This window comes from Schistocerca cancellata, chromosome 2 (assembly GCF_023864275.1).
Source record: "Schistocerca cancellata isolate TAMUIC-IGC-003103 chromosome 2, iqSchCanc2.1, whole genome shotgun sequence".
NCBI classification, from domain to species: Eukaryota; Metazoa; Arthropoda; class Insecta; order Orthoptera; family Acrididae; genus Schistocerca; species Schistocerca cancellata.
Window position 1 is genome coordinate 331,418,075 of NC_064627.1, and position 14,684 is coordinate 331,432,758.

The following is a 14,684-nucleotide window of genomic DNA, read 5'->3' on the forward strand; positions in this document are numbered from 1 at the left end:
GTAATGTCCCAATGCAGCTGACAGCAGAGACCCTATCCATTTCCTTTCTTCCCCTCTCCAACATCAGTTTACGCAGACTGTGAAGTATTGTTGGTATCCCACTGCTATTTATGTATGTGTGTGACTCCCAACACCCACCATGCCCTTCATGCTTTTTGGTTTTTCAGAATGTGCACTGATATTATGTGAAAAACATCTTCTCTCAGCATTTCCCAGTTCTGTTGGATGTGACGGTTGGCTACATTTTAATATATTGAATGCCAGACCTCAAGCCTGGGTTGTTGGACCTGCCACTGAAAAATTATGTTCAATTCCAACTTTGAATTAAAAATGACTGAATGAGAGGGAGAGCTAGGTGTTATTCAAAGAGGTTCTTACTAAGTTATTTGGCAAGAAAATGGACCCACATTTCATTCCTATTGCAACCAACATACTGAAAAAGTTCAAAGAGTTTTATTTTATTATATTTCTTTTACAGACAGTCATGTTTCTTTATTTTCCTCAAAATTTGGATATTGTTAATAAACAAGAAGTAGTGTGATTTCACCAAGGTAGCAAAGTGCTGAAAAGATGAAAGAATCTGACTGAAATATCAATGTTATGCTAGGGTAAATTATTGTGCTTGACCACAAGTGTTGCTGCCCATCAGCTGGCACGGGTTAACCAACATTTCCATAATCAGATAAAATGTTCTCGGTTAACTTGCCACTTCAAATTTGGATAAAGTCCCAAGAAGATGGACAACTTGACCATTTTGTGTATCAGAAACCAGCAGGTGTAGCTTTCATCATCCAGCTCAGGAAAGAACTGTGTTGAACACCCTAATACTCAGAGCCAGGCCTATTTTAGAGCACCTCAGCTCCGAGATTAACCATCTATCAAAGCTATTCAGAAGGAATGAGTATTCTGTCAACAAAACACAGATGTAATACCATTCACCAAGCCAGGAAGACCAACACATAAAGTAGCTTCCATTCTGCAATGCAACAACTAGTGATATAGATAGACTTCTAAATAGGCAAGGAATCAGACTAATTTTGCAGCCACCCAGGAAAATGAAACTTGTTGAAGATATTCACAGCTTGAGAGTACCAGGGATTTATAATATTCCTTGTGAATGCAGTAGCAATTACGTGGAGCAGTCTACACAGCCTGTTTTCAATCAGAAGGCAAAGATTTTTCCTGTCACTGAGAGAGGCATGATATTTCTCCAGTTGGAGCATTTGGTTAGATTTCCTTTCTTTAGTAGTCTGATGATGATGCTACTCCTCTAGTCTTCTGGAAGTTGCCATGTTTGCTGAAAGGTATTGCCCAGTTTAGTAAGGTGGCAAATAAGTCCAGATTTCCATATTTGAGACCTTCAGCTGACATTTTTTCCAGACCAATTGCTTTTTTATTTTTAAATGTTTTGATTACTGCACACACCTCTGCTTCTATGACATCACCTGATAGTACCATATCCTTTTTCATATATTTGTGTGGTTGTATTGTCCGCAAAATATTCCTATTTCTTGAAAACAGGAATCCCGCATTATAAAATTTAGTGAATCTTTCATACTTTGATACTACCTCCATTAGTTTCAAGCTGGCTTGTGAACAGACTTCTTTGCTATCTTTATTTATTTATTGTTTCATTTTAACTATTCTTTTCCGTATAATGAAAAGATATATTTAATTATATTTTAAAGAACTTGAAAGTATAAGATCTTTTGATAAGACAGACACTGGTGTTATTATTCTTGTGCTCTTAATTCTATTTCTCCTTTTGAAATATTCTTTCTTGTTAACAGTAAAGTGTAGGGAACTCATCGAGCAAAAAAACATGCTAATAGAAGAGCTGCGTCATGAATTGAAACAAGCAGATATCCGATTTCATGAAGATCAAAAGAAACAAAAAGATGACATTGTCACTCTGGCAGAGCGAATTGACAATCAGGTTAATGTGATGAGACGTGCATATCGGCAAGAACTAAGGCTAATTGAGGTATGTAAATATGAAATTAATGTTTATGCAAATGAGTGCATCCATTTTATTTTTAGCAATTCCTGGAAGTCAATTAGTGTATAAATGTACTTTCCATAAGTGGTATTACATTTGACTGGAGGGTAATATTTTTAAAACCAAGCCTCTCTTGTAACGATGGCTGATGGGTGAAGTATCTATCTTACTAAAATCTGAAAGGCTGTTGTTTAGCTAACTGCAACTATGAAAAAGAATAATGAGTATCAAGATTTCAGAGCCAAGGGATTTTTGTTTCACAGATGAGACAGAGAAGAAATTTATTTTCAGAGCAGAAAACACAAAATATATGAAAGAATGACCATACGCCAAGAACCATTCAGTTTCCTGACTTTGTGAGTCGTAACAGGAGACACTTATTTCCCCCTTTATATAATAACAAATGGCCATTACAGCTCCAATGCCATGTAGATGGCATTCAACAAACATCAAATTGACATGGAGTGTACTACATGCTTGGTATGCAAATGATCAGCATTTTGGTAAAACTGCACAAAGATCCTGAGCCAGATGCAATCGCATGTCGTGTTTCATAGGAAGCCTCTCGACAACTAGATCCATGTATTCACAGAGACTGGGATTACTGGTAGTTGGGGGCTACAATGTTAGGTGTGTAACAGTCCCTTTAGGAGTATAACTACTAAAGAAGGGAAGAAGTCCAGTATGCATGTGTGTACTGCTTGTGCATGCCTGGTGAGTCATCCCAAATGTGGAATGGGTGTTTCTGGATGCCATGAAGAGCAGTGTACAGTCAATTGCAGGTGGTAGCTCATGTTGCTACTAATGATGTGCGTCACTTTGAACTGAAAGCTGGCTAAAGCTGGAGATAAATTCAGTTGATTTTTGTTACAAAAAACCTAGTGATGTTTAGTAAGGATGGATTAAATACTGTTGATGGTTGCATATTTGATGCTGTTAGAAGGAGCTTATCTTGTAGTGAAACTGAAATAGTTTCTGTGAGTTGTATGTGTAGAGGTTATACTTGACAATAGAATAAATTAATCACTAGTTTCATTTACTGACCTCCTCATCTCAAATGATACAGTTGCTGAGAGATTCAAAAGAAATTTCAGTCTCATTTCGAACTGGTATGCCACTCAAACAATCATAGTTGGTTGTGATTCAGTCTGCTCTCAATATGTTGATGAAAATACATTTTTAAAGTTGTCAGCAGGCATAAAACAGTGTACTAGATGTTTTCTCAAAAACTTATTTTGTACAATTAGTTCAGGAGTCCACCTGAAATGTAAATAGGTGCGAAAATTTGCTTGACCTCATAGCAAGAAATAGTAATGAAGAAATAGAGAGCATCATGATGGATACAGGGATTATGGCCACAAGATCTTTGTTGGGGGACTGAATACCATAACATCTAAATCCACCACAAGTAAATGCAAAATATATCTATTTAAAAATGCAGATAAAAATTTATATAATGCATTCCTAAGAGAAAGTCTCTGATCCTTCCATTCCCTACTAACTATGTAAGAGTGGACCAGATTTGGCCTAAATTCAAAGAAATGTTATCAACAGCAGTTGAGAGATTTATACCAAATAAATTAATAAGAGATGTAACTGATCCTCTGGGGTACACAAAGTAGGTCACAACAATTCTGCAGAAGCAACGAAAAAAACATGCCAAATTTAAAAGAATGAAAAATCCCCAAGATGAGCAATATTTTACAGGATATCAAAATTTAGCAAGGACTTCAGCGTGATGCTTTTAATTATTTCCACAGTGCATCATTGAGTTGAAATCAGAAAGAAAATTCAAAGAGATTCTGGTTGTATCTAAAGTACACCAGTGGCAAGACACAATCAGTTCCTTTACTGCATGATAACAATGGTAATGGTACAAATAACAGTGCCACTACAGTGAAGTTATCAAACACAGTTTTCCAAAATCCTTCACCAAAGAAGATGAAGTAAATATTGTAAATTTGAACAAGAATACACTGATGTCCAAAATTAAAGCAACTATCTGCTATTTCCCCATCCTGTGTTTAATTCACAATATAATCATACAAACTGTCAACCAGATGTCTGTACAATTGTGTTCTACATGGAAGATGGCATTCTGGACAACAGACAACCATGCCAGTGACGATGTCAGGGCACCTATGAAACTAGGTAGAGTTCGCCAGGTAGCCCCATATCCACAATCACTGTGTATACAGTCATAGATGGTGCAATATGGCACAGAAAAGATGCCTACCAGACTCTCTGTGGCAGAGGGTCATAGAAAGAAAGGAAGCACGACAGTCGCAAACTGTTATGGCCTGATAGCTTAAACATAAATAATTCTGTTGTTTCTTATATGCAGTGACAGTTTATAGAGACTGAAACTGTATACCGAAGACAAGGGCAAAGCCAACCATATGTGACTTCAGAAGAGAGGACTGCTATTTGGCTGTAAGGGTATGACAGTACCACCTTAGTACCGCACAACAGTCACGTGAGCTCGCAGCATCCATTGGATGTGTTATATCGAGGCAAAGGGTGGGCAGAAGGCTTCTGCAGGGTGGCCTTTATTGTTGGAGACCTACTGTATGTCTACTTCTGATGCATCTTCACAGAAGGGAATATCTAGAGTGGAGTCATCAGCATGCCACCTGGACGCTTGAAGAGTGGGCCAAAGTTGTTTTCACAGATGAGTCCCGATTTAGTCTTGAGAGTGATTCTCAATGGATTCACTCCTGGAGGGAATATGGAACATGATTTTTGGACCCAAACATTATAGAAAGAGATCAATATCGAGGAGCATCCTTAATGGTGTGGGCAGGGATTATGCTGATCACTCAAACCCCCTTCATGAAATTGTAAGCATCAATTGTCAAGATTTAACTGCTGTAAGGTATTGTGATGAGATCTTGGGATCTCATTCGTGGTTGTTGCGAGATGCTGTGGGCCCAAACTTTGTATTGATGGATTATAATGCTTGACCTCATTGAGCATGGATGGTTGATGTTTTCTTGGAAATGGAAGGTACTGCACGCATGGCATTGCCTGCTCATGCTCCTGATTTGAATCCCATAGAGCATGTCTGGTATGCACTAGAGAGATGGCTTGCATTATGTCAGCATCCATCAACCACTGTCCAAGACTGCAAGCAGCTCTGCAGAAAGAATAGGCATTATTTCCTCAACATGAGACCAGTGACATCGTTCACAGCATGCTCCATCATGTCAGGCTTGTATTGCTACCATGCTACCAGAGGTGATCACACCCAATACTGAGCACATTAACCAGTTGTCAGAATGTGTGTGCAAATCCGTTAAGTTGGAAAAACTGAAGAACATTTTTGTTTACCATTATGCATGTTGCAGCGGTTTATATTCTGTATTCTTCACATTGTTTCAACTTTACTATCAATTGTGATACTGTTTTGTGGCAAAATAAATGCAACCTTGCAAAATTCTGTTTGCTGCTTTAATGTTGGACACCAGTGTAGCTGCCAACATGAGTAACTTAGAAGTAGATATTGTTATGTAACAAGGCAGCTTAAATCACGTACTAAAGGCAAGCCTTCTTGTCCAGATTGTATATCAGCTAGGTTCCTAACAGAGTTTGCTGATATAATAGCTCCATACATAGCAACAATGTACAACCACTCACTTGATGGAATATCTGTACCTAAAGACTGGAATCTTGTGCAGTTCACAACAATACTCGAGAAGGGGAATAGGCGTAATCCACTGAATTCCAGACAAATATCACAGACACTTAAGTTGCAGTACAATTTGGGAACAAATTCTGTGTTCAAACATTATGAATTATGTTGAAGAAAATGATCCATTGGCACATACCATGCATATAAAAAAGGATTTTGCAAGGGAGTGTTGTAGGTCCCCTATTGTTTATAGTCTTTAATAATGACTTAGAAGACAATATGAGCAGTTCTAGATTGTTTTCAAATGAGGCTCTCAGTTACCATCTTGTAAAGTTATCACAAGCCCAAAATCAATTGCAAAATTGTTTAGACAATGTTGTGACTAGCCGATTATTCAAAGTGCCACCGCACAATTACACACGTCCTCTACGTGCAGCGCTGTCTGCCAGCCATGCAGCAGCTGCGCCACCTAAGCGGCCAGCCGAGCAGTGGCCGCTAGACTGAGACTCAGTGTTTAATCGAATGCCGACTTGTACACAGGTCAACTTACTCAGTGACTTATATGTGTTGTTGTGTTGTCCGAAATATGTGTTAAATTTGAAGATTTAACAATTGGCGACGAGGATGGGATTTTTCCTTTTCACCGTTGACTCACAGGGTTCCATGGCTACTGTCGAGCAGCTCTTGCAAAATCTCCTTGAACAGCAAATGCTTCTAACAGCGGCAATTTGCGATTTCGTCGTGGCATCAAATGCGGGGCGTTTCTCGTCGTTGGCTGTACCTCCTTTTCCACCTTACGACAAGACGGCGGAAGACTGGTCTGATTATGAAAAACGTCTTCGACAGCACTTCTTGGCATTTCATGTCACGGATGAACAACCATGTAAGTCTCTGTTCCTTTCCTGGATTTCACCTCAAATGTATCGGTTGTTGTTGCAATTGGCTTCTTTGTCCTTTGTCCTTTGCTGAAATATGCTCCCTTCTGTCTGTCTATTTTCAAAAGCAAACGCATGTGGTAGCCTCTCGTGTTGCCTTTTATCATTGTCAAAAACAACCAAATCAGTCGTATCGCACTTGGGCTGCTGAACTTCACGGCCTCAGTCGAAAGTGTCAATTTGTTACTGACGTTCACAAAGAATCCTATGCCGATTCCATGGTACGGGATGCTACTATCCGGTCGGCGCCCGACAAAGAAGTTTGGCAACGTGCCCTTCAGTTGGCAAATCTGACTCTAGATGAAGTTCTCTCCATTGCACAGTCTTTTGAGATTTCTCGCGCCGCTGGGGCGCAAATAGAAGCGTGGGGTGACGTCGGGGAAATACAACCTCTGTGCGCTGTTGACGACGCGTGCGGCGCGTCCCCGCCGGCCAATGTGGCCGCAGTACGCTCCCATGCGCAGCCTCGTCCTAGCCATAAACAACCCACTAAGAAACTGCAGCAAAATCCCCGGCAACTTCCTTCATGTCCGCGGTGTTTTACGAAACATTCACGCGAGGATTGTCCCCAACGTTGGGCTGTGTGTCACAATTGCAAAAAGAAAGGTCATGTGTCTTCCGTTTGTAAATCTGACCACATACATGATGTTCATGAACATGATGCTGATTCTGATTCTGTGTTGTCTGTCAATTGCACTTCTTCCCTTTCACGGAAGTTATTCCTCACTGTCCAAATCCTTGGTCGAGATGTTCACATGCAAGTGGATACCAGTTCTGCTGCCACTATAATTAATTCTCAGATGTATCTTCAGCTGGGTTCTCCACTCCTGTCCCCTGTCACTCGGCAATTACGGACGTACAATAAACAGAAGATTTCTCTCTTGGGACAGTTTAATGCTGAGGTATCTTACAAATCCGTTGTTTGCACTGTTCCCATATTTGTGGTCGACCAGAGAAATGCAGAAAATCTTTTTGGTTTCGAAGCCTTTCACGTTTTTGGGTTGTCCATAGATGACTCTGTCAATATTGTCTCTGACGCTATTCCTTATGCTCAACTGGATTCCCTGTTGACGACATTTTCGTCCCTTTTTTCTCCTGGGTTACGCCGTGCAAACGACTTTGAAGCTCATATCACGCACAAACCCACTGCTCGGCCTAAGTTTTTTCAGGCTCAGCCCATTCCTGTGGCCCTTCGTGATCAGGTAAAACGGGAGTTGGATCGTCTCACTGCTTCAGGGGTCTTGCTTCCTGTCACTTCCAGTGAGTGGTCCTCTCCTGTCGTTGTAGTTGCTAAGCCCAATGGTGATATTCGTCTCTGTGGCGATTTCAAAGCCACTGTAAATGCTCAATGCCTCATCGATACTTACCCTATGCCCCGTCCTGAAGAACTGTTCACTAAACTCGCTGGAGGACAGTATTTTTTCTAAAATTGACCTGTCGGAAGCTTATCATCAACTTCCTCTCGATGCTGCTTCCCGGCAGTTTCTGGTCCTTAACACGCCTTTCGGCCTCTATCAATCCAACGCTTGCCATTCAGGGTTGCTAGCACCCCTGCTCTCTTTCAGCGATTCTTGGAACAATTATTGCTCCCTGTCCCAGGGTGTATCAATTACATGGACGACATTGTTGTTACGGGCTCCACCACTGAAGAACATCTTCAAAATCTCTACACACTTTTTAATGTCTTACAGACTGCTGGTCTTAAGTGTAATCTTCAGAAATCACAATTTTTTCAGGCATCTATCACGTACTTGGGGTTTCAACTCTCTCGGGATGGTATTCGTCTGCTTCAACACACTGTTGCTGCGATCGATGCCCTTCCTCGCCCTACATCTGTTGAGGAACTACAGGCCTTCTTGGGGAAAATAGCATACTATCACAAGTTTTTACCGTCTGCGGCATCGGTGGCTCAGCCGTTGCATCGCCTGTTGCATAAAAACATGCCTTTTCACTGGTCCGCGTCATGTGATGCGGCTTTCCGGAAATTAAAGACTATGCTGAAACAGGCCCCGTGTCTGGCTACTTATCGACCTGGTCAACATCTTGTTCTTGCCACAGACGCCTCTCAATACGGGGTCGGTGCAGTCTTTGCGCACCGTTTTTCTGACGGTTCGGAACAACCCATCGCTTATGCCTCCAAAACGCTCACGGATGCCCAACAGAAGTATTCTCAAATTGAGAAAGAAGCTTTGGCCATCATTTATGCTCTTCATAAGTTTGGTGTTTTTCTCTATGGCTCAAAATTTCATCTTGTTACGGATCACAAACCACTTGCTTCCTTGTTTCATCCATCAACGTCACTTTCCGACAAGGCTGCACACCGCCTCCAGCGTTGGGCTCTTTACTTGTCCCGTTTCAATTATGAGATTCATTTCCGGCCAACGGCTCAACATGTGAATGCTAATGCTTTGTCTTGCCTTCCCATGGGTCCTGATCAGGCATTCGATAGGGACGAACTTTTGTGTTTCCACCTGGATGTTGCCGAGCAGCGGGTTGTGGACAGGTTCCCCATCACTGGGGACAGGCTGGCGGCTGCTATGGGTTCTGACCCTACCCTCTCCTGGGTTTTACGCTGTATTCAGAAGGGTTGGCCAGATCGCCCGTCTGCTAAGACTTCAGATCCATTGCGGAACTACTACACTTTGCGCTACCACCTCACGGCTAGGGATGGTGTTATCCTCCTCTCCACTGACAATGCTTCGCCACGTGTTGTGGTACCTGCATCTTTGCGTGCTTCGGTCTTGCGCCTCCTTCATCAGGGGCACTGGGGTGTGTCTCGCACAAAATCTCTGGCGCGCCGTCATGTGTACTGGCCTGGCATCGACTCTGAAATAGCACACATGGTCGCTGCCTGCGGCCCTTGTGTGGCACAGGCCGCTGCCCCGAAGTCATCTTTGTCACCTTGGCCTTCGCCTGAGAAGCCCTGGGGGCGCATTCATGCTGACTTTGTGGGACCCTTTTTAGGTACTTATTGGCTCCTCGTAATTGACGCCTACTCTAACTTTCCTTTCATTGTCCGTTGCACGTCACCTACTACCGCGGCAACCACTAGTGCTCTCGCCCGCATTTTTTCTTTGGAAGGCCTCCCCTCTACTCTTGTTACTGATAATGGTCTGCAATTTGCCTCTTCCGACTTTGCGGATTTTTGTGCTCGTCACGGCGTTACGCATGTCATGGCCCCGCCATTCCATCCACAATCCAACGGTGAGGCTGAACGACTGGTCCACACATCTAAGGCTCAGATGCGGAAACTTCTGACTTCTTCTGCTGCTGATGATGCGCTTCTCCAGTTCCTGGCGTCTTACCGTTTCACCCCCATGGGCGATCACAGACCAGCTGAGCTCTTACATGGCTGACAGCCCCTCACGCTACTTCATCTTCTGCGGCCTCCCACCTCACGGCCGCAGGTGCCTTCACTTGGCCGGTTCACCGCCGATGACCTCGTCTGGGTACGGGGATAAGGCAGGCGGCCAAAATGGAGCCCGGGCCGCATCTTAAGACACCGTGGCAGATGGCTGTATGAAATCCAGACGGACACGGGTGTTGCAGTGCGTCATTCAGACCAGCTTCGGCCTCGGGTGCCAGCAACGCCTGTTCCGAATGCCGCCACACCACCTTTAGCTCTACCTGATGCTCGGGATCTTGGCATCTCTCAATACTCACAACGCAGCCCTCTCACCGTCATCGCGATGCCAGCACCAGAACGGATGCCACCAGGAGACATGCCCATGCAGGAACCGGAGGACCATCCTCTGTCAGAGTACATCTAGTTGCCTCCTCCTCCAACGGACGCCGACACATTGCCCATGTCTCCTGTGATATCAACTGGACTTGCCACAACGGGCAGATTGGTGCATGGGGCCCCAGCAGATTTGACCCCTATGTCTCCTGTCATCTCGACCCGTTATCATCGGGGACACTTCCGTCCGTACGGGAAGTCTCCTCCTCGAGACTTTACGGCGAGTCAAACAACGCCTATGGATGTTAGCCATCTCCAGGACACCTCCATCAAGACCAGTGCAACAATTTCAAAGGGGGAAAAGTGTTGTGACTCGCCGATTATTCAAAGTGCCGCCGCGCAATTACGCACGTCCTCTACGTGCGGCGCTGTCTGCCAGCCATGCAGCAGCTGCGCTACCTAAGCAGCCAGCTGAGCAGTGGCTGCTAGACTGAGACTCAGTGTTTAATCGAATGCCGACTTGTACACAGGTCAACTTACTCAGTGACTTATATGTGTTGTTGTGTTGTCCAAAATATGTGTTAAATTTGAAGATTTAACAGACAAGGTATCTGGTCATGTTGTGATGAAGCAAACTGGGATAATTTTAATTCCCCTCTTGTTTTGCCATCTGCCTCCTTAAATTCACTTTTTTACTTCTAATAATTAACCATTAACATACATGAATATAATCTGCATTTTCAAAAAAAGAGGAAGGTTGGCCCTCGGTTTTAAAGACTATAACACCAGATCTAATTTTGTGCTTAGTTTTGTGTATGTAATTGATTTTATGATTTATTTTGACTATTCCTAGTTAGTATCTTTTGTTATAGGGTGAAAGTAGTAATTGTTTCATAACTTAATTCTATTCTTCACATATAAACAAATATAAATTCTGTACTAGTTATAAACATTTGGAAGAACAACTAATAGTATACTTAAAGCATTTATTTGTCTCTATTAGAAAACATGTTAGCGAAGCCAGACCTTCATTAATTCCAAAGCAATTAACAGTTTCATCAAAAGTATTGTTTGTGTAACTATACTTGTTAATTTCATGATTTAAACAAATAATTTGGCCTAACTCTTGCAGTAGAAGAAGATGTTAAAAAGACGCAATTTTTCGATGTATTCAGTTAATTTAATGAGTTAAGTTTTAATTGTAATTTCTGTGAATTTGACTTAGAACAATGTGTAGTTTCAGCACCTATTATTGAGAGGATATACGAGGGCCCGGTCTTCGGTCATGAAACAGTCAGTCGATGGCCAAATTTCAGACAAGGAACCTGTGTTGGTTAGAACAACAACAATGCATCAACTTAACCATGAAATAAGTGTTACACCAATAGGCCATGTATAAAAACAATGACATTGTATGTTTCCATGCATACCTGATTATTCTTCAAGAACTATGAACTTTGTGGTTAGGTTTTACTGCTCGTAGATGTTCAACAGGAAACTATTGTAGCAGTATGTGGATGTTCACCTGCAAACTATTGCTGAGGCTTATGGAAAGTTAAACAATAGTGCACTGGCCATATAAATGTGTACATTGTGAAATGTGAAAGTAAGACAGTGAAATGCAACTGTGCATCTGTCAGCTAAATTATTTACAGTGGTCAGTGTCCAAATTACAAACCCCATTTTTCAGCCAGCATAGCAACACAGTACGTTGACATCAAGGTCAACAAATGAAGAGATAAATAAAGCAGGTGGAACTGCCACAGTGTGAAAAGTGACAATTGACTCTACAAAAATAATGAAAAGTGTGACATCATTTATATGAATTCTAAAAGGAATATATTGCATTTCAAAGCTTTCAGTTCACTAAATGCCTAGGGATTAGAATAACAAATAAATTGGAATCATCTCATGCCTAGATAATGTTGTGCAGAAGGTGAACCAAAGGCTGTGTTTTGCTTACAGAACACTTAGAAGATGCAACAGGTCTACTAAAAACACTGTCTCTTCTGGAGAATTGTAGCATGGTATGGCATCCTTACTTGATAGGACTGATGGAGGGCATCAAAAAATTCAGAAAGGTTACTTGTTTTGTCTTATAACAAAATAGGGGAGGGAGTGTCACAGATATGGTAAGTGATGTGGGGAAGCATTCATTAAAATAAAGGCATTTTTAATGGGGGCTAGAACTTTTGAGAGCTTAAACAACCACCAACTTTCTCCTGTGAATGCTGATATTTTTGTTGTTGATATCCACCTACATGATAAAATAACAGAAATCACAGCTTAAAGATTTAAGTTTGCTATTTTTCTTGTGCATTGTTCAACAATATAGCAGTAAAGAATAATTGTGAAGGTGATTTGATGAACCCTCAGGCACTTGAGTGTAAATTGTGTAGTAGTCATGTAGCTGTAGAAGCAAGTATGAATGACACTGGTTTTTGAATGGAAGGAAAGATCACACAGCTGATCTCTCATTTAGAAATTGCATTTGAATGTTTGTTGTTTGTGAATCTGTCATGTTATGTCTAATGTAAGAATGGGAAGTGTCTAGCAGCAGATGTCAGAATTTAACAGTGGCAGGATATGGTGCGTTGTTCCATGATTTTGCTGCTTGTGTAGATTAAGATCCAATGATTGTCATGTAAATATGGAAGCATTAGGTTCAAGATGCCCATATTCAACACCAAGCTGGATCTCAATGGCACACACATTTAGTGCCCAAGGGGGCAAACATATTGTTTACTTGTCTATGCAGGATTATATAGCCATGTTTATACTTTCACTTGAGGATTGGTTTGTTTGCTGCAAGACAAGTATCCACACAGATACTGTGGCACTGTCTGGAGTAGCAGAGGGCACACTGTGCCCATTGTCATGGTTGCCTCTCATGCAGCAGCACAGATTGCCAGATTGCATACATTGAAGTCCTACTGCCACAGCGTGTGGCTTGAGGGTATAGTGTGCCGTTGTGTAAACAATATAAGCACCTATTGTTCTCAGAATCATGGTACAAAAAACACACCCAAAACATCGCAGAACCATCTCTGGGTGAACTACGGGTTCCACATACTGCATTTTCAGCACTTCATTGAGCTGTTGGTGCACTCTATGTCTTGTGTCATCTGAAAACAGGCATAATTGTGCGTATTCAGGCCACACTATATGCCTCCAGTCAGCTACTGTCCAGTTTCTGTGTTGTCAAGAATAGTGGCTTTTTGTGAGGTACCAGACTCCAGATGTCCGTGGCATATAGCTCACTTCCTGACATTTGCTATTGGGTTTGAAGCAATTTGTCATTGACAAAGTTTTTATTCATTCATTCACCCATTATGTTCTGTAGATCCCATTCTTCAGGGAACTCAAATAAGTTAAGATATATATTAGCATGAGACAAAAACATCATAAAATTTAATCTGTATACTGTACTAAACCACTATACAGGGTGGCAATTCTTCTGGAAAATGTGGAAATTTCAGGGAATTACATTTGACTTGGAAAAATCAGGGATCAGGGAATTTCAGGAACTTCATAAAATCTCAGGGAAATCTCAGGAAATTCAGTTTTTTTTAGTTAATTTATTTTTTAACCTAGTGTCAGAATTTAATTCTATTAAGTTTTACAAATCACAAATTTTAAAATATTAATAATTCAAAGCATCTTAATTATATGAATATAACTTTAATGGACTGCCTCCTTTGGGATCTTGGTGGGCTTCCTGATCCACACCATTCCAGAGCTGTTGTTGAACAACTGAACTTAAGAGTGTCTTCAGGTTTGATAATGAACCAAAAGAACAGGAAGCTATTGATGGTAGAAATGGCTTTATCCAGTTTGGTAAATGGTACCATATATCATTTAAAACTCCCCTGTGTGAAGACAACATGGGTGACTTATATCTTGCAGCTCTGAAAAATACATAATGTGGAAAAATTAAAATACGTACTATTGAGATACACTTTTTAAATAGCATAAACTTAAAATAAGTTCACATTGTATTGTATTATATGTAAATGCAGTAACACACATGTGAAATTTAATAATGTAATATACATACTATTATTGTTATCGTATGAACAATATCCATGGCTAGATGAACTTTGATGGAGAGTGGTGAGTTGAAGATTTGAACTGAACTGTGAGCCGAATCAGTGAACAAGCCAAGAGCACTGTAAGCTGAATCAGTGAGTGAGTGATGAACACAGAGAACAAGGTGACTCCTGAACCACCCTATGATTCACTCTACACAGAGTACGGAGCAGTGAGCAGCTGGCGGAAGCTGAATCAGTGACAGAACCAAGAGCGCGTGACTCTTGAGTCAACTGCAGTCCACGCCATGCTGTGTCAGAAGTGGTAGGGAGCCAAGAGCTTATGCTTTGCAGAACATCATCTCTCCTGATAAAGTGTTGAATGGGCTGATATGGCTCTTTCAAGCTGTCT

At 41.5% G+C, this 14,684-nt stretch overlaps 1 protein-coding gene across 1 annotated transcript in view; it reads left to right on the forward strand.

Moving 5' to 3' along the window:
* LOC126153794 (dynein regulatory complex protein 1) overlaps window positions 1-14,684 on the forward strand; it is a 385,975-nt gene that overhangs the window by 109,036 nt on the left and 262,255 nt on the right. Inside the window, exon 4 of the mRNA XM_049916094.1 lies at window positions 1,791-1,984. Coding sequence (XP_049772051.1) covers window positions 1,791-1,984 — 194 coding nt within the window. The remainder of the gene's footprint in view (window positions 1-1,790; window positions 1,985-14,684) is intronic.